At 46.5% G+C, this 21528-nt stretch overlaps 1 protein-coding gene across 1 annotated transcript in view; it reads left to right on the forward strand.

Moving 5' to 3' along the window:
- Positions 1 to 21528, forward strand: part of ASH1L (ASH1 like histone lysine methyltransferase) — a 59597-nt gene that overhangs the window by 9074 nt on the left and 28995 nt on the right. Inside the window, exons 2-3 of the mRNA XM_018565238.1 lie at positions 1680 to 2003; positions 17054 to 20960. Of these exons, the coding sequence (XP_018420740.1) occupies positions 1680 to 2003; positions 17054 to 20960 (4231 nt within the window). The remainder of the gene's footprint in view (positions 1 to 1679; positions 2004 to 17053; positions 20961 to 21528) is intronic.

Here is a 21528-nt window from a genome sequence, read left to right on the forward strand (position 1 = left end):
GCCCTAATAGCACTATGGGTTTGGGACCCCACTGTGTGAAAGGCAGGTTGGCAACGACACCTTCTGCTTTTGCTGCACATCGCCTCATGGGCTTGGCCGTTTGGCTAACACCAGGGGTAATTTTTATTACCGGGCCGGAAGGCCAAGCCATAGTCTTGCACTTTGGCACTTATTTATTTTTCTCACTTTGTATATGCACTTCAATTTTTTTATGTGTTTTTTCACTCCACAGGATGGAGGGTGGAGGTCTTCGGGCCTACCCTGAAGTCTAGGGGGAGGATTTGGGGCCCTCATGTTCTTTCCTCCCCTGAATCGGGGGTCTCCCTTCGGGGTAGCCCCCAAGCTAGTACTCGGTGGTTGGCTTCAGCTGGCCTTGAGGAATGGGTCCACCTGCTTTCGTCCAGGTGGACACGAGTGCCTTGCCCCTGTCAGGAGCCTTGCGCCCCGGGGGGTCGGGTATGGGCCCTGTCTCTTCGGAAGACGGACCCTTTAGATGCACCCCTTCTGTGCACTTTTGTGTGTGTGTTCACATGCACTCTTTTGGCTCACTTTTTGGGTGTTCGATGCACGCACTGGAGCAACTCCCCACTGTCTCTGCAGATGGAAAGGGAGAGAAGCAGAAGGAAAGGGCGTACTACCTATGTCCTGTGTGCTTCCATTAAGTTTTTTTGGATGTGTGTAGCACGCCCATTTTCCACAACTGGTAATATTGGCTCCTTCATATTGATTGGCTCATTCCGTCATTTGATGGGCGCAACCTAGAGCTTTTTTTCCAGCTGCTGAAGTTACTTGGAGTCCTTTTTATTTCAGGGCTGTATGCCCATAGGTAGACACCTGACTATCAAACCTACTGCATGGGGAAATGTATGTGGATTCCCTCTTCCCCAAATAATTGAGTTATGGTATTTCCAGCAAAGTGCACTGTTAATACTTGAACATACAAAGACATTTTAGACAATTGTGGTAATAGTTTGGCGAAGGCCCTTTTCTGTTTCAGCATGACTGTGCCCCTGTGCCAGCTTTATATAGACAAGGTTTGACCAGTTTGGTGAAGGAACCTGAGTGTCCTGCCCAGAGCTCCAACTTCAACCCTACTGAGCACTTCTGGGATGCATTGAAATGCTGATTGTGAGCCAGGTCTTCTCATCCAACTTCAGCACCTGACCTCAAAAAGGAGCCGCAAATCCCACAGACACACTTTAAAATCTTGGGCAAGCCTTCCCAGAAGGGTGGAGGCTGTCATGGTCACAAATGGGGGCTACTCTGTATTAATGCCAATGGTTCTGGAATGGGATATCCAACAAGGCCATACAGGTGTGATGGTCAGATGTTCACTAGCCATATGGCCATATAGTGTAGTTGGAATAACCTTGTGCAGCCATCTTGTTTCATCAGTCATTTGTACTCCTGGAGGTCTTAAAAGAACCCTGTCGTTTTGGGACTGGGCTTGTTCTGTTACAGTCAATGCTGGGACTAGGACCTTTATCATCCAAGGTGAAAACGCCAGAGTCTGCCCCTCATAAGCATAGGTTGTCCTGCCTACCCCTTGGCCCGGCTCTGGTGACAGTATACAGAGAGCCCCTTCCATTTTTCCACCTCTATTCTACAATTGTTCTGCAATCCCTGTGATACTTTGGAGGATTGAGAAGCCCGTAACTCCCTTTCTTTTTCTCCTGCAGATGTCTGGAATGGACCATAGGAATCTGGCTATGTTAGGAGTAGGATCTGATCCAGAAGGGCCTGTGAACCCCCCCTCTGCAGCCACCAGCTTGGACAACAAGGAGCAAAGCACGGAAAGCGGCCCCAGCCAAGACCCACAGCACTTTTCCATCACCCAGACGGACTTCTCTGAGGGAAACGTACGTCTAAAGATCGGACTGCAGGCCAAAAGGACTAAGAAGCCCCCGAAAAACCTGGAGAACTATGTGTGTCGGCCTGCAATAAGAACCAGCATAAAGCAGACGCGGAAGAGCAGAAAGATGACCGAGGAGGGCAGTGAAGAGGTGGGTCAGAGCTCCTGTCTTGTCCTTCCCTTTTCTTTGTAGAAGAAGATCTATTTACAAGTTTGTTTCTGGTCAGTGACTCAGAGCATTGATGTCAGGGAGCCAGGCAGCTAGCATTTCCAGAAGGAGGGCAGCAGATCCTTTCCTGCTTCTTATTTGTATATAATGAGATAGGCCACAACAATACACTGGCAGAAAGTAAAACGAATTACTCTGAAATTAACCTTTAACTCTGCAGAGTTCTGGGGAAATGCCATTTACAGGAGCAAGAGGAAGAGGCTTCTGGAAATTGAGAATGGTTGCCGTGTTTGTATTTGAATTTCTGGTGGTTTTCTGCTAGTTTGAGGAAAATCATAGCTGGTTAGAGAGGAAATTGGAAAGGGAATTATTAATAACAGAATTGCATGTGCACATATAATATTAGGGCCTGGCTCAGGGTTTACTGCTGTATCCCAATGTTACTCAGGGTTTATATCCGGATATAGTTCTGGATTTAAATCTGATCGCTCAGAGTTTACTGCTGGAACCTGATATAGCTCAGGGTTTATTGCTAGAACCTGATATAACTCGGGGTTTATTGCTAGAACCTGATATAACTCGGGGTTTATTGCTGGAACCTGATATAACTCGGGGTTTATTGCTGGAACCTGATATAACTCGGGGTTTATTGCTGGAACCTGATATAACGCAGGGTTTATTGCTGGAACCTGATATAACTCGGGGTTTATTGCTGGAACCTGATATAACTCTGGGTTTATTGCTGGAACCTGATATAACTCGGGGTTTATTGCTAGAACCTGATATAACTCTGGGTTTATTGCTGGAACCTTATATAACTCGGGGTTCATTGCTGGAACCTGATATAACTCGGGGTTTATTGCTGGAACCTGATATAACTCAGGGTTTATTGCTGGAACCTGATATAACTCGGGGTTTATTGCTAGAACCTGATATAACTCGGGGTTTATTGCTAGAACCTGATATAACTCTGGGTTTATTGCTGGAACCTGATATAACTCGGGGTTTATTGCTAGAACCTGATATAACTCGGGGTTTATTGCTGGAACCTGATATAATTCCGGGTTTATTGCTGGAACCTGATATAACACGTGGTTTATTGCTGGAACCTGGTATAACACGTGGTTTATTGCTGGACCCTGATATAACTTGGGGTTTATTGCTGGAACCTGATATAACTGGGGGTTTATTGCTGGAACCTGATATAACGCGGGGTTTATTGCTGGAACCTGATATAACGCGGGGTTTATTGCTGGAACCTCATATTGCTCAGTGTTTATTGTTAGAACCTGATATAGTTGAGGGTATATAACTTGAACCTGATCTAGCTCAGGGATTACTGCAGGAACATAATATAACTCGGGGCTTACAGCTAGAACCTGATATAACTCCGGGTTTATTTCTGGAACCTGATTGCTCAGTGTTTATTACTGAAAACTTATATGGCTCAGGGTTTGTGCTGGAACTCAATATAGCTCAGGGCTTACTGCAGAAACCTGATCCAGCTCCCAGTTTATTACTGCAATGTGATGAAGCTAAGTGTTTACTACTGGAACCTGATATAGATCAGGGTTTACTATTGGGACCACTAATATAGCTCAGAGTTTATTGCTGGAACTCAATAAAGCTTAGCTGTTTTTTCTTGCTGAAGTCCAAAATAACTCGGGGTTTACTGCTTAAACCTGAAATAACTCAGTCATTACTGCTGGAACCTGATATAGGTCAGGGTTTATTGCTGTTACCTGTTATAACCCAGTGTTTAATGCTGGAACCTGATTTACCTCATGGTTTATTGCTGGAACCTATTGCTGGAACCAAATACAGCTCTAGTTTTATTGCAGAAACCCGATATAGCTCGGGGTTTGCTGCTAGTACCTGATATAACTCGGGGTTTATTGCTGGAACCTTATATAGTTCAGGGTTATTGCTGGAGACTGATATCACTCTGGGTTTACTACTAGAACCTGATCTAACTCGGGATTTATTGCTGGAACCTAATATAGCTCATGGTTTACTACTGGAACCTGATATAACTCGGGATTTATTGCTGGAACCTAATATAGCTCATGGTTTACTACTGGAACCTGATATAACTGGGGGTTTATTGCTGGAACCTGATATAACTCGGGGTTTATTGCTGGAACCTGATATAACTGGGGGTTTATTGCTGGAACCTGATATAACTCAGGGTTCATTGCTGGAACCTGATATAACTCGGGGTTCATTGCTGGAACCTGATATAACTCGGGGTTCATTAGCTCAGGGTTTGCTGCTAGAACCTGATATAACTCGGGGTTTATTGCTGTAACCTGATATAACTCCGGGTTTGTTGCTGGAACCTGATATAACTCGGGGTTTATTGCTGGAACCTGATATAACGCAGGATTTATTCCTGGAACCTGATATAACACAGGATTTATTCCTGGAACCTGATATAACGCAGGGTTTATTGCTGGAACCTGATATAACGCAGGGTTTATTCCTGGAACCTGATATAACACAGGATTTATTCCTGGAACCTGATATAATTCCGGGTTTATTGCTGGAACCTGATATAACGCAGGGTTTATTGCTGGAACCTGATATAACTCAGGGTTTATTGCTGGAACCTGATATAACTCGGGGTTTATTGCTGGAACCTGATATAACTCTGGGTTTATTGCTGGAACCTGATATAACTCGGGGTTTATTGCTGGAACCTGATATAACGCAGGGTTTATTGCTGGAACCTGATATAACGCGGGGTTTATTGCTGGAACCTCATATTGCTCAGTGTTTATTGTTAGAACCTGATATAGTTGAGGGTATATAACTTGAACCTGATCTAGCTCAGGGATTACTGCAGGAACATAATATAACTCGGGGCTTACAGCTAGAACCTGATATAACTCCGGGTTTATTTCTGGAACCTGATTGCTCAGTGTTTATTACTGAAAACTTATATGGCTCAGGGTTTGTGCTGGAACTCAATATAGCTCAGGGCTTACTGCAGAAACCTGATCCAGCTCCCAGTTTATTACTGCAATGTGATGAAGCTAAGTGTTTACTACTGGAACCTGATATAGATCAGGGTTTACTATTGGGACCACTAATATAGCTCAGAGTTTATTGCTGGAACTCAATAAAGCTTAGCTGTTTTTTCTTGCTGAAGTCCAAAATAACTCGGGGTTTACTGCTTAAACCTGAAATAACTCAGTCATTACTGCTGGAACCTGATATAGGTCAGGGTTTATTGCTGTTACCTGTTATAACCCAGTGTTTAATGCTGGAACCTGATTTACCTCATGGTTTATTGCTGGAACCTATTGCTGGAACCAAATACAGCTCTAGTTTTATTGCAGAAACCCGATATAGCTCGGGGTTTGCTGCTAGTACCTGATATAACTCGGGGTTTATTGCTGGAACCTTATATAGTTCAGGGTTATTGCTGGAGACTGATATCACTCTGGGTTTACTACTAGAACCTGATCTAACTCGGGATTTATTGCTGGAACCTAATATAGCTCATGGTTTACTACTGGAACCTGATATAACTCGGGATTTATTGCTGGAACCTAATATAGCTCATGGTTTACTACTGGAACCTGATATAACTGGGGGTTTATTGCTGGAACCTGATATAACTCAGGGTTCATTGCTGGAACCTGATATAACTCGGGGTTCATTGCTGGAACCTGATATAACTCGGGGTTCATTAGCTCAGGGTTTGCTGCTAGAACCTGATATAACTCGGGGTTTATTGCTGTAACCTGATATAACTCCGGGTTTGTTGCTGGAACCTGATATAACTCGGGGTTTATTGCTGGAACCTGATATAACGCAGGGTTTATTGCTGGAACCTGATATAACTCGGGGTTTATTGCTGTTTAAACTAAATATGGCTCAAATGGCTCAGAATTTACTGTTGGGCTCCTATATGGCTCTAACTTCTACCTGTGGCAGCCAATTAGGTGCTAGATGTCTTCTCGGTTTCTGGGGGCAATAACATTCTTTTTTCAGTCAAACTCTTCCTGTTCTGGAGGCCCGTTGGCCTTTTATCAGAAGATAATAGAATTGGCTTCATTTCGCAGAATGTATTGAATATGTTGTGCCCTTGCAGCCAGTCAGATTCATACCACCACTGAAAAATGAATCTGATTGGTCAGTGATTTAACAGAGGGTTGGCTGGTAAGTAAGGGTCAGATTTCTGGGGTTCCTTCCATAGGAGTGACAGTGGCCTGGCTTCTGTTTGTCATCCCCAGATTAACACACAACATATGCCGGCCAGCACCAGATGCAGAACATTTGTCACAGGCCTGCTGTGTGTAGGCCCAAGGATCAATCTTCAATATCAGTTGTTGGCACTAAGCCGAGCTCCGGGTAAACATTTTATTAACCCTTGCAGTATGGCTACCCCCGCACTGCAAGGGTTAAGTGGCCATTTTTGCCTAGGGTCCAAAATAAGTTATACTCTAATAAAATAATTTTTTTTTTTTTTTTAAAGTTATACTCACCCCATGCTCTGAGCCGCCGACTGTAACAGAGCTTCCTTCAGCCTCTCTCCTCCTCTATTGCAGGGATGGTACGTCTCTCTGTGTCCTCACATCCCATACACTGTGTATATAATGTGATAACTTAGGGACCTTAGACCGCTGCAGCGGAGGGGGAGAGGGTCTCCAGGGACCGGTCTAAGAGCAAGTCGGCTCAGAGGATCAGGTAAGTATAACTTTGTAATTTTGACCCTAGGCAAGAAAAAGCACTTAATCCTTGCAGTACAAGGGTTACAAAAATGTATGGCCGGAGTTCTGCTTTAACTTGAACACTGAATGTGTCGTGGCATCAGATGTCATTCACATGATGGCAGTGACTCGGTCCTACTTGCTATAGTGTCCTTGGCATCCACTGACTGCAACGTCTATAGATGTAAGAAATGCCAGTAGCAACCGGCACATCCCATTCAGGCACCTACTTGGCTGTTGTGGAAATCACAGACATTCCTGTATGCAACGTGCTCTCATTCGTGAAGTGTATCTTTAAGTCTATGTTACATATTCTCTGTGTCCTGGAATGATTTCTAGTTGATGTTGGTCTTCTCTCTGTGATTATACTGATGTAAACCCCAAATCTTGTTTTAGTATACAGTATTTGGCATCATGTCTCATTGTGTACAATTTTCTTAAAGTGACACTACACTCAGGAGGTAAATCTTAGAAATGCATTCAAGGACCTTAACTATGAACAACAATGTATCTTATTTGTGTATCACTCGGCTGTAGATCCTCCAATCATCTCTGAATTGGTGCTGACACTGTCCTTCCTTCTGGAGGGTGGCTACTTTTGTTCCCCATGGTCCCTGTGTGTGTTGTAAAGTAGTCATCGCTCCAAGCTCCCTCCAGTGATGGACTACAGTTCCAAAACTAGGGATGCACGGATACCAATAATAGTATTGGCATCAATGCCGATACCGGGTATGTGGGTGGGTACTCATACTCGCCCAAATTCTCCATTGCCTAGCCCGATACCTGAACTTCCTCTATCAGGAAGCCAGGCAGCGTGTCAATACACGCTGTGCGGCTTCCTGATTGGCCAGGAATCCGGCTCCATGCTCCCTCGTCACTTGGTGGTGGGGGAGCATGAAGCTGGGCAGCATGTAATGACTCGCTGCCCAGCTTCCTGATTGGCCGGGAATCCGGCTCCATGCTCCCTCGTCACTTGGTGGTGAGGGAGCATGAAGCTGGGCAGCATGTAATGACTCGCTGCTCGGCTTCCTGATTGCTCGGGAAGATGGCCAATGAGGAAGCCGGACAGCGAGTCATTACCCACCTCCATGCTTCCTGATTGGCCAGAAAGCCGGCTTCATGCTCCCTCGTGTAATGACTCACCACCTGGCTTCCTGATTGGTCAAGAAGCTGGACAGTCAGGAAGCCGGGCGGCGAGTCATTAGCCGCCCCCCCCCCCCACCCCCCCTCCAGGCATGGAGACGACTTCCCTGCTAATCGGGAGACCGGGAGGCGAGTCTTTAGATGCCGCCCGGCTCCCTTAATGGGACATTAAAGCTGAAGTTTAATCTGCTTATATTTTTGTCTTCCGTGGTTCCTCCCCCACCCCCATCAATGTATTAATGACATTTTGAAATAAAACCTTTCCATTTTCATTGATTACCTTATCTGAGACCCACTGATGTCATCACTGGGTCTCTGTGCAATGTTGGCAGATTAGGGCCGGTGGTAGGGGACAGCAGGGTGCTGTACATAGCTTCCTGAAAACATCACAGCACCCTGCCTGATTACTCCTCTTAAGAACTCTCAGCCCTGAGGCAAGCAGTGGGCTGGATCATGGGACAAGTTATGGAAATAGAAAAATTGTCTTCATGGATGAGTGTCAGTCTGGAGGAGTGGGCATTCCTAAGCAGGCTCCATTTGCATGCAGAGCGCCTTAGGTAACCCCATCGGATGCTGAGCCTCAATGACTGAAAGAAATGAAATACAGGGAATGAAAGAGGCCGGACAAGGCTGGGGAGGAATGTGTTAGATGATGCTGGATGTCCTCCAGCCAGGAAATGAGGCGGGCTCTATCTGGCTTGTGCAGCTTCTAATCAACATTGTGAGAAGCTCGCAGTGTGCAGGGAAATAAGAGGAAGCCATTTCAGTCAAGGAGAGGAGCCGGTACAACTGTGCAAGACTGAAGGGAAGCCAGGAGGTCAGGTATAAGACTGAAGGGAAGGCCGGAGGTCAGGTATAAGACTGAAGGGAAGGCCGAAGGTCAGATAAAAGACTGAAGGGAAGGCCGGAGGTCAGATAGAAGACTGAAGGGAAGGTCGGAGGTCAGATAGAAGACTGAAGGGAAGGTCGGAGGTCAGATAAAAGACTGAAGGGAAGGCCGGAGTTTACCTTTGAGCAAATATTTTTGTGAAGCTGCTACAAAGTTTACCAGAGATCTTGCCAGTAACCTCACACAGTCAACTGGCCCCCATCAGGTCTGTAGGAGGCATGCGCAGACCTAATAGGCAACCTGCTGGCCAGCTGAAGGAGCCCTAAGTTAGTGTTGTCAGCTTGCAAAAGGAAGTACTGTTACTGGCAGGATCTTAAGGTAAGAAAATCTGCAACGTATTTACATACAATGTATATGTATATGTGTATGTCAGGGCAAAGTAAAAAAAAAAGAAAAAAGTGCAACAAGAAGTTGGAGGAAATCCCCGCAAAAAAAATGGCAAGTCCCCTCCGAAACAAGTGTCCCCATTGAAAGAATTCCCCTCACCTCTTGTTCTCGTGACAACTCTAAAAGGTTGGATTTACCTTCACTTTCATTCTTGGGGACAATGGTCTGCAGGACAAATAAAAGGAAATGAGTGCCGTGACCCTGAGGAAGTGAGTGCAGCATACCCCAGGGGGACCACAGGAAAGTGAGCACCGCGTCCCAAACAGATAGACAGCAATACAAAACTTCACAGAGGGTCTAACCCAGGGGCGCCCACATTTTTTCGTCTGGGGATCTACTTTTCAAATGACGAGCTCAATGAGATCTACCAATGAAAAACACAAAGTCCTCAATCTCTTTTTCTGCAGCCTCTGTTCTAAATGAATGGAAAGTACAGAGGCTTCCCATTCATGCAGAACATATTTACTATCATCCAGTTTCTGACCTCTGTACTGAGTGCTACTCCCCATTGAGAAACTCAATGGATGATGCAAAGCACTTCCTGTTCATTCATAACTGGGGACACATGGTACTATCTGTCCCCATTTATTTACACAGCTGATTGCTCCAGCGTTTGCTCTGCACAGAGGATCAGTACATATTACTGATATGTACCGATCCTCCGCCGCTCGGCCACGCACACAGGGGGGCTTAGCTTGCAACTTCTCCTCTGGATCCCCGCTGCTCTCCCCATCTGTATGGAGCGTGGATCTGAGAAGAAGTGAAGGAAGCCGCTGTAGAACGGAGCCACTGTCACAGCAGCATGGCCGAGCGGTGAGGAAAGAGATCCTGGCAGAGCCGCTCTCTCTCCTCACCGCTCGGCCATTCTGCTGTGACAGCGGCTCCGTCCGCCGGCTGCAGTGCTTCCTTCACTTCTCCTTGGACCCCCGCTGCATACAGATGGGGAGAGCAGCGGGGATCCAGAGAAGCCCCACAGGACACAGCCGATCGCGATCTACCAGTGTTCGCGTTGCGATCGACCTAATGGGCACCCCTGGTCTAACCCGTCTACATTCCTTCCATGTCTATGTCTCCAAACAAGGTTACTTTGTATCTCTCTATCTCTCCTCTGTACAATGTTTATATACAATGTTACTTTGTATCTCTCTATCTCCCCTCTGTACAATGTTACTTTGTATCTCTATCTCCCTCTGTACAATGTTACTTTGTATCTCTCTATCTCTCCCTCTGTACAATGTTACTTTGTATCTCTCTATCTTTCCCTCTGTACAATGTTACTTTGTATCTCTCTATCTCCCTCTGTACAATGTTACTTTGTATCTCTCTATCTCCCTCTGTACAATGTTTATATACAATGTTACTTTGTATCTCTCTATCTCCCTCTGTACAATGTTACTTTGTATCTCTATCTCCCTCTGTACAATGTTACTTTGTATCTCTATCTCCCTCTGTATCTCTCTATCTGTATAAACATTATGTTGGATGTTCCGCTTTTATGACAGGAACAGATTCTGCAGCTGTTGTATTGCAGAGCAGCTTCCTGATGTCACGTTGACAGCTGGGTATTGGGGGACAAGTACGAGGGGGGGAGTTGGAGAAGAACAAGGCAAGACTACAGATGTCCTGTGTACTTTAGTGAAGTTGTTTTTTCGGGCTTGTGTAGCACGTCCATTGTCCACGCTTGGTGAAACAGACCAAAAGGGAGTAAAAAGAGAGGGTCATTGTTGGGTTAACATGCACTTGAAGAAAAAAAAAACTTTATACATGGAGACATGATACCAAAGATACTGAAAATTAGATTGTGAGTTTACACTTTCATGACTTCGAGATTGTAAGGACGTATGAGTCTTGTGTTATTGGACGGAGGGAGCAAATTGCAACAGACTGCACTTATCCGAGTCTCACACAACAACCAATCAGATTCTCCCTTTGCGAACATATATTGCCCTGGGAGACGGAATGGAAGGCAAAAGGATGAATTTGCTTGTTGTGAGACAGCACAGACTGCGGGAGGCATTTCTGTCCTTGTACAGAGGATGATGACACCAGGACTCATGACATGTCTTATAGAGGTCTGAGGGGGTTGGCAGATGGTATCATCCCAGACCCATTCCCCCTCCACGTGCTTCTTATATTGCCAATCATTTTCCTTCACTGAGATCAGATATGAACTGACACCATGGGACTGAACTGCACTGTCTGTGTTGCTTGTGGCCGACACTGTGTTCACTTTTTCTATGTGAACTCTTGTGGCCGGAGTTTGGAGGCCGGGTTGATACCAAACCTTATATTTAAAGGAGAACTCAGGGTAAAACTTGTATTAACCCTTGCAGTGGGGCTACCCCTGCATTGCAAGGGTTAACTGCTTTTGTCTTTGTTACAAAAAAAAAAAGTACTCACCCAAAGTTCTGAGCCGGCTTGTTGTTAGACCGGTCCCTGGAGCATCTCTCCCCATCCGTTGATGGAGTGTATAGACGTGAGGATGCTGAGGATGATTTCAATGCTGCAGTGTAGAAGGAGACACACTTCAGAGACCGGAGAACCGGCCGGCTCCACAGTTTGTGTGAGGTTTTTAGCACCTAGACAAAAACAAGCAGTTAACCCTTGAGTGCAGTGGTAGCTCCACTGAAGAGTTAATACAAGTTTTGCCTGGAGTTCTTCTTTAAATGTTCCCAAAAGGCAGAAGAATACCCCCTCCCAATAATTGATTTCAGGTGTTTCCAGTGAAGGGTGCTGATACTACAATATAGAAAGAAATATGGTTTTAAGTATACTGCTTTTTGTTTTATGCTGGCACTTTAATGCTCGAGGTTTGGAAATGGAATGGCCAACAAGCTCTTATAGGCCTGGCGGTCTCTGTCTTCTCCGGCCCTGATGTTGGAGGAGGATAAGAAAATGTAGATAATGCTACAGATTAGGGGTCACATTTGGTGCGATAGGATTGATGTTTTTATCTGGATCTCTGGTCAACCCTGGTGTTGAAGGAGGATATTGAGTGGAGATAGAACAGGTTGGGGGTCACATGATGAGATGGCATTGGTGATTGGGTTTGGGTCTCTCTCTGCTCTAGCCTCTGTGCTGGAGGGGGAAATGGAGTGGAGATAACAAAAGTAGGGGGACACATGGTGAGATGGAATTGATGATTGGTTATAGGTCTCTGTCTAGTTGGCCCCGTGTTGAGGGAGGGTATGGAGGGGAGATAACACAGATTAGGGGTAACCCCTAGTGAGATAGGATTGATGATGATGGTTATAGTTCTCTGTCTGGTCAGTCCGGGTGCTGGTGGAAGATATGGAGTGGAGATAGTACAGATTAGGGGTCACATTGTGGTGAGATCGGATTGATGATTGGTTTTTCGTCTCTGTGGCCCCCATGTTGGAGAAGGATATGGTGTAGAGATAGTACAGATTAGAGGTCACATTGTGGTGAGATAGGATTGATGATTGGTTATGGGTCTCTGGTGACCCCCATGTTGGAGAAGGATATGGAGTAGAGATAGTACTGATTAGGGATCACATTGTGGTGAAATAGGATTGATGATTGGCTGTGGGTCTGATCAGGTCCCATTGTTCCAGGAGGATATGCAGTGGATATACCATAGACTGAGGCTCACATGGTAAAAAGGATTGATGATTGGTTATGGATCTTTGGTCAGCCCTAGTGGTAAAGATGCATATAGAGTGGAGATAGCATAAATTGGGGGGTCACATGTGGTGTGATAGGATTGCCGTTTGTATATGGGTCTCTCTTTGCTCTGGTCCCCATATTGGAGGAGGATATGGAGTTGAGATAGTACAGATCAGGGGGTCACATGTATTGAGATAGGATCGATGATTGGTAATGGATCTCTCGTGGGCCTCACTGTTGGAGGAGGATATAGAGTTGAAATAGAACAGATTGGGGGGTCACACGTGGTAAGATAGGATCATTGATTGGTTATGAGTCTCTCTGATTTGGCTCCCCGTGTTGGGGGAGGATATGGAGTGGAGATAATACAGATTGGGTGACATGTGGTGAGATAGGATTGATGATTACTTATGGGTCTTTGGTTAGCCTTGGTGTTGTAGGATGATATGAAGTGGAGATAACACAAATTAGTGGTCATGTGTGGTTGGATAGGATCAATGGTGGGTTTCTGCTCAGGACCAGTGTTGGAGGAGAACATGGAGTTGAGGATAGTACAGAATTGGGGCTCACAGGTGTTGAGATACAATTAATGATTGAAAATGGGTCTCTGTCTGCTTCGACCCCGGGGTTCAAGGAGGATATGGAGTAGAGGTAACAGATTGAGGGTCATATCTGGTGAGATAGAATTGATGATTGGTTATGAGTTTGTGATTATCCCTGGCTTTGAAGGAGCATATGGAGTGGGGATAACACAGATTGTGGGTCATGCATAGTGAGAAAGGATTGGAGAAGGATATGGGGTAGAGATTGTACAGATTAGGGGCCACATGTAGTCAGATAGGATTGATGATTGTTTATGGGTCTCTGATCGGCCCCCGTGTAGGAGAAGACTATGAAGTAGAAGTAACAGAGATTGGTGGTCACATGTGGTGAGATAGGATTGATGATTGGTTATGGGTTTAGGTCTGCTTTTTCCCCCCGGGGTTCAAGGAGGATATGGAGTAGAGGTAACAGATTGAGGGTCACAATTGATGAGATAGAATTGATGATTGGTTATGAGTTTGTGTTTGGCCCTGATTTTGAAGGAGCATATGGAGCAGAAATAACACAGATTGTGGGTCATGCATAGTGAGATAGGCTTGGAGAAGGATATGGTGTAGAAAAAGTACAGATCAGGGGTCACGTGGGGAGATAGGATTGATGTCTGGCTATGGGTCTCTGGTGGACCACTGGATTGGAAAAGGATATGGAGTAGAGATAGTACAGATAAGGGGTCACATGTGGTGAAATGGGATTGATGATTGGCTCTGGGTCTCTGTCGGCTTAGGCCCTGTGTGGGTGGGAATTTATAGGGTAGGGAGTGTTGTCTGTCAATCAGAAGCTGGCAGTCTCGGCGACCTGCAGACACGCTGGTATTTTTAGTTGCCGTGAGGAAATGTTAGCATTACTTTGTATCTCATTGCAACTTTAGGTGGTTTCTATGGTAACAGCTGACCTAGTTCAGGCGATTCAGGCAGCAGTTTATGAGATTCCCCCATTACTAGAGGAGGAAACAACCAATCACATTAATGGTTGAGGAGAGCACCAACGTATTCGTTCCATATTGTGCTCCGTTTCCTCTTCTACTGTCTCTTTTCCATATCTCCCTCTCTGTTGTATATAGTGTGTAATGTATATTCTGCAATTGTATATCCAGCTCGTGCCATCTATTCCCCCTCTGTCCCTCAGTCAGCACTGTGTGTCTGATAATTGCTCTCTGTATGATGGATATCATATTTGTCTTTTATATTTTCAATTATTATTACCGTCTGTACTGTTGGGCCGATTCTGTACTATTTTTAGCACATCTGGTTACATTTCTCAGGCATTAATAAAAAGGAAACGACTTACTATTGATGGGGTCACAAGGGCTTTGACGGACAAACACTAAAAAGAATACGAGGTCCTTCTTGGCCCCTCTCAGCACGTCATGGTTGGAGCAGGTCTATATCGCTTTCCCTTAATAAACCAATAGGACCATTCCTTCTTGTGCTCCATGTTTAGTCATGCGGGGGGGACAAGGAGGGACCCTGACACAGTACGCCCTTTGACTGACTCCCAGGGAACATGTAGCAAGGGCAGACACAAACTAAGGGTCAACTTTTACTGAATGTCTCCATGAGCAGATCCTCCTAGCCTCACCACCTAAGATACATTACATATCCAGCATTAGACTATACGAAAGTTTTTGTTTAGACCAGTGGTTCTCAACCTGTATTACCTCAGGACCCACATTTGTCTATGGTCATTAAGTCACAACCCAAGACGCACTGCAATGGAACACACGGCATTAGGGTACCGCAACGTTCCGGTGCGGGTGTACGAACTGTGGGTGGGAGGTGCTTTTGGGGTACCATTTAAATGAATGGCAGCACAACACACCTCCCACACCAGAATGCACGGTAGGTGCGATTGCATAGTAATGTGCGTTAATCGCATGGTACTATGCGATTAACGCACTGTACTAGTGTGAACGGGCCCTCAAAAACACTGACATACACACACAACCACAGACCCAATCTCACACACCTAGTCTCCCTACCTTACGAGAACTGGAGTGGATCCTCAGCCTTGGGTCCAGTGTGGGCTGCTGTGCTGTGACAGAGCTCCATCCATGTGTGCATTGCTTGTACAGCTCCCTTGCGTGCTCTGTAGAGGTGCTGGGGGCCCGAATGTGATGTCACTCCAGTCCAGGGACCTCTACAGGACACGTGAGGAAGCTGTAAGCAATGTATGTATGGATGGAGCTCCCTCGGGGCCATAGCCCCAGCCCACCCCTCCTCAAGCTGACACTCGGTGCGGGCTGCATATTTTGAATGGCTGCTTGGCGCAAGTGCTGACAGTGTTGTGATAGTGGGAGGCAGAGGAGTCTCTCACCTACAAAAGGGGAAGGCATGTGGCGACCCACTGAACAAGGGGTCACGACCCACCAGTTGAGAACCAAGGATTTAGACCATAGCTATTCTTTAATACAGCAATGCAATGAGACACCATGATGCATGACAGTGCAGGATAGCATAGTGACCGAATAGGTTTCCCATATGCAATTAAATAATTTCTGATTGGTTGCTCTGTGGTATTTGTTTCAGTTATATACTACCAGCTTTTCCAGACCCAGAAAGCCAAAAAAAAGAGTTGGCACAGCATTTGATTTGATAATAACTTCATCATAGTGCATTGCAGAGTTTCATTTACGGTGGAGCTCTCTTCTAAGCCGTTCACATGGGGCACTACCAGGGAGAAAACTTTAGAAAATCCCCTCCTATCCTGCAATTTGGGATGATGCGACCCGGTGTTAAGAAGCTTAACATGCTCGATCATCTCTCCCTGTTGTCACATATGGGTGGAGATGAGGGATCTTTTTCTCCCGCCGAGCAGAAGTCGGTCCATTAAATCACTGTACAGCCCCAAGCACCTCTTCCCGGTTGCCGCACGTTTTACAGCTGTGGTCTTCTAGAAGCCCCCGTGTCTTCCCTTCCATTCACATCTTTCACCAAGAGACGTTCAGCAGTTGAGAGAGAGAAATCTTTACCCTGAGGCCATCCGAATCTCCGTGTCAGAGAGAGAGGAGAGCCAACGCGGTTGATGATTGAATTACATGGCGGGCGCAGATCGGTTTTATAGAGGGGTGTTGTGCAGTGGTGGCGCGGACACAACGCTTGGCACGCTGCCCAGTTTTTCCATGGCAGCGGTAGCTATTATGCAAATTCTGCTCAAGCTTTGAATTCCTCCGTAGGGTTTTTTTTCCTCCCCCCCTCTTGTTCTTAGCGTACACAAAACAAGCAGTGGAACGCCGCAGCCACGATCTGCCTGCCTGCAAAATAAAACAAGGTGCCACGTCTATTTACATAAATAACTGGCATTGATTAGGCAAACTCGGTCACGTACAGCCAAATCCAAGCTGGCTGCCAAATATGGGTGGATAGGATTCTCATTCCAGCAAGAGCGATTTGCTCCTCGCTCCCGTTCTTCACCTTATGATTATTTCAACAATCCTTTGTACGGGAGTAGCAGTAGGCAGTATTTTTACGCCGTTTCTTTGCTAAATCAAGCAAGGTCACCCAGATTTAATCTTCAGATCTAGATTTAGTTTTTTCTGTGTTTATAATTTGCCAGCGAGTATCAACCAGGCCCATTGCTATGCTTCGGGCCTGTAAATTGGTTTATTGTCAGTATGAGGATAATGTTCATGCACTCTTCTAAATCGCTTTCTATGTTTTCTCTTCCAGGACTCTTCCAGATTGTCGAAGAAGTCTGCAGACAACCCAAGCCATGACGGCCTGAAGGTAGAATGTTTACATGCTCGCACCAAGGAGGAGAAGGTCCCCACAACAAAGAATTCTTCACCTTTGCACTCAGAAGCGACTGAGCTCAACAAGGCATCGCCACCTAGACTTGTCGGTAACAAAGACCCTGACTCAAAGGACAGGGTACCGGTGAATGGCACAGCTGCCCGTGTTACTGAAAAACTCGCTCAGCTCATTGCAACATGCCCTCCTTCCAAGTCTTCCAAAATCAGAGCCAAAAAGCAGGTATCGTCAGCCCCAGTCAGCTTGCCCTTGGAAGAACGGGCAACGCCGAATGATGACTCTCCTGCGACAGGGCGTTTATGCTCTCCTTCCAAATCCAGGGGCTCCGATGAAAGAATGAACAGTCAAGCTTCGGAAAGGGTTGACGGACGGCAGGCCAAGGACAGCATCTTAGAAAAGTTCTGTATCAGGAAAGAGGGATCCGCTGGCGAGAAAGATAAATTTAATGACAGGACTTCTGTCCCAGTGGTAAAAAGTTCCCTCTCTGAGAAAGGTGTCCCCGATACGGACATGCAAGAAAAGCTTTGCCCTGTGTATTGCACTTCATTGGACCATCGGAAGGGGGGTGCGTCTGATGCATCAGCAGCCGTGTCGCCTTTCAGTGCTGTCGGGGAAGGAAATCTCCCTTCGCCAGCACCAGCGACGTCTCTGACATCATCCAGTAGGAGTTCAAATGTGAATTGTCCCCAATCCCCCTCAAGTTCATTGCACTTAAACCCTGACACGACGCGTGTGGAATGTATTGATGAGCCAAGCGACAAAAGCAAGTTTACATCCGACACTTTACCCGCTAACAGGGCTCGTAAAACCCCTCAAAGCTCTCTGGACTTCTTGCAGAATGAAAAAACGAGTAAAGAGGTCAAAAGTGTCCCCAGTGAGAATTTAAGGACTTATATTCCCGCTGTACCAGACAGAAAGCCCACACAGAGAGTGGAGCCAGGCAGCCACCGGTCAGACCCGTCTGTTGTCAGTTTTGCAAGTTTACTTAGGAAAAAACAGTTAGTGAAGGTTGGCAGCCTCTCGGAAAAGCCGCCTTACAGCAGCCAACATGGCAGCACCAACTCACAGATAAAACACTTTAAGAAAAGGAAGGGTAAGAAGCCTCGGTGGACTAAAGTGTCTAACAAAACCACTCAGCCCTCAAAAGTATCACCTGAGCATGATGTGGTAAGACCAGTATCGATGGGGAACGATAAGTCCCAGCGGGGCACACCGGAGAAAATTGTGGGGAAAATGTCACTTCTCGGTCAAGTTTCCAAGTCCTCATTGTCCAAAGCAAGCATTTCCAGTGAGGGAGCCGCCAATGGAATGCACAAGCCGACTCCTAAGCTGTATAGTTCCCATAGTAATTATAGAATGGTTTGTATGTCCGCAGACGGTTCCGATGCTTACAAACCTAAGAGAGGAAAGCCCAAAAGTAAGGCTATGCCACATCTGGAAGGTCCCCCAAAAAGAGCACTTAAAATCCCAGCTTTTAAAGTAGCCTCATCACAATCCAAAGAAGATCAGGGGCCTCCTGTTCTCCAGCCAGAGGTCGAGATGCCACCTCTGAAAACAAATCTTCCCAGACCGGTGTTCCCGAGGAAGAGAGGCCGACCGAGAAGGGATGCGGCTGCACCGATGCGAACACCACCCGTCCTTTCTGTCGCGCCTTTCCTTGTGACCGATAATCACAAGCAAACCGAGTGCGAAAACGAGAAGCACCAAAACGATGAGCATTTCAACAGCAGGCTCCACCCAGACGACGCAGGCAGCAATTGCTCAGATCCGGATAGGAAGTTTGTAAAGAAAAGTAACGGGCAGCTAGTGAAGAATATTATTCGAAAGATAAATAAGATGAAAACTATTAAGCGGAAGAAGCTGCTGAGTCAGATTCTTTCCGGTGCAGCCGAACAAAACTCCAGAGGGAAGGCTCAAACAAAGCTGCAAGGTACGGTTTCAACACTTGCCGCCACGTTTACTTCGAAATTAGGTCAGCAGATAAATGTCAGCAAGAAAGGGACCATCTACATGGGCAAGAGAAGAGGCAGGAAACCGAAGTCAACGTCCGAAAGTGTCATGACCAAAAATTCAGTCAGCTCTCCAGCATTAGAAAAAAGTGGTCAGCAAGATGCTCACACTTTAGGTCAAGCTGTGGCACCCATCATATCTCAGAACCTATCTGGCTCTGAGGTTCTTCCTTCACCAGCTTGTTCCCTCTCGCCGGGAGCCAGCGGTGCCCAGAGTCCCATGAGCAGCGACGCCAGTTTTGTAGAGCCAAACCCTGTGCCATATTCCCACACGCACTCCAGACAAGGTACCTTTCTACAGACACTTGCCATGAGGAAAGCCTCCAAGGACTGTAGGCAACTGTCACCCCCAAATCTGCTGCCAAACTCTCCCTCCCACTTAAATGAAATCCCTTCCTTAAAAGAAGCAACTTCTTCTCCCATCAGCGAGTCTCACAGCGATGAAACCATCCCCAGCGACAGCGGCATCGGGACAGACAACAATAGCACGTCAGACCGGGCCGAGAAGTTTTGTGCGCAGAAGAAGAGACGACATTCTTTCGAACACATTTCTCTTTTAGCTCCTCAGACCTTGCCGGTTCTCAGCAGCCTCAAAGAGAAACACAAGCACAAATGTAAGCACAGGAGTCACGAGTATCTCAGTTACGACAAACTCAAAAGGCAAAAGCGGAAGCGTAAAAAGAAGTACCCGCAGCTGCGCGCTCGGCAGGATCCGGACTTCCTGGCCGAGTTGGAGGAGCTGATCACGCGCTTGAGCGAAATCCACATTTCTCATAGGAGTCACCATTTCATCCCAAGAGATCTGCTTCCTACTATATTTCGCCTCAACTTTAACAGCTTTTATAGTCACCCGACATTTCCTTTGGATCCTTTGCACTACATCCGGAAACCGGATTTGAAAAAGAAGAGAGGGCGGCCGCCCAAGATGCGGGAATCTATGTCGGAGGTGCCATTTGTGCACAGTCTTGGTTTTCCCCTCTCTAGCACTGGCTTCTACCCTTCATACAGCATGCCTTACTCACCCTCCCCCATTACTGCCGCCCCCATTGGCTTAAGTTATTATGGACGATACCCCCCTACTCTGTACCCTCCTCCACCCTCTCCTTCCTTCACCACCCCAATGCACCCACCTTCGTACATGCATACTGGCCATTTATTGCTTAACCCTGCCAAATTTCATAAGAAAAAACACAAGCTCCTTCGACAAGAGGCATTCTTGACCACCAGCCGCACCCCTCTCCTTCCTGTGGGCACATACCCCAGCGTCCCACCAGACATGGCTTATGGCTGGATGGTTGAGCACAAACACCGCCACCGCCACAAGCACCGCGAACACCGATCAGACCAGCAACAGCTTTCAATGGATTCCTTGGCTGGGGTCGGATCTTCAAGGTCAGTCCTGGAGTCTTTAAAACGTTACAGGTTTGGGAAAGACAATATTAGTGACAGGTACAAACACAAAGACAAACACAGGTGTCACTTACCTTGCAGTCACCTGACTCCTTCCAAGGGACTGCTGAGTAGAGAGGAGCAGTGGGTCCGGAGAGAGGCCCCCGAGTCGGGCTCGCTGACTTTGGGACTTCAGACTCCATTGCAGATTGACTGTTCAAACAGCTCACCGAGTCTCTCGCTCAGTGGCTTCACTTCCAGCTCTGAGCCAGCTAGCAGCGATGAACACACCAACCTTTTTACAAGTGCAATAGGCAACTGTCGAGGCAGCATGTCTGCCAACGTCGGGTGCAAAACGCTAAGCGATGGCCCAGCCTTTTTTACAGATAGCAGATCAGTGAGGAAGGAGGCTGCTCAGTCATCATCAGGTAAGACTTTTAAGGAGCTTCAGACTTTGTGTGTGTTGAATTTGTCCTGAATAAATAGCTTGTGTTCTAAATAATAGCGATGTCACAGTTATCTAGCGAACTAAGAGTGCGTTCTCAGTGCTGTCTCTGGTGAATGGATAGACAGAATTCTCTGCTGTCTCCGGTGAATGGATAGGCTGCATTCTCAGTGCTATCTCTGGTGAATGGATAGGCTGCATTCTCTGCTGTCTCTAGTGAATGGATAGGCTGCATTCTCAGTGTTGTCTCTGGTGAATGGATAGGCAGCATTCTCAGTGCTGTCTCTGGTGAATGGATAGGCAGAATTCTCTGGTGAATGGGTAGGCTGCATTCTCTGCAGTCTCTGGTGAATGGATAGGCAGCATTCTCTGCTGTTTCTGGTGAATGGATAGGCAGCATTCTCTGCTGTCTCCGGTGAATGAATACGCTGCATTCTCAGGGCTGTCTCTGGTGAATGGATAGGCTGCATTCTCTGGTGAATGGATAGGCTGCATTCTCAGTGCTGTCTCTGATGAATGGATAGGCAGCATTCTCTGCTGTCTCTGGTGAA

This window comes from Nanorana parkeri, unplaced genomic scaffold, assembly GCF_000935625.1.
Source record: "Nanorana parkeri isolate BGI_ZX_2015 unplaced genomic scaffold, ASM93562v1 scaffold823, whole genome shotgun sequence".
Lineage (NCBI taxonomy): Eukaryota > Metazoa > Chordata > Amphibia > Anura > Dicroglossidae > Nanorana > Nanorana parkeri.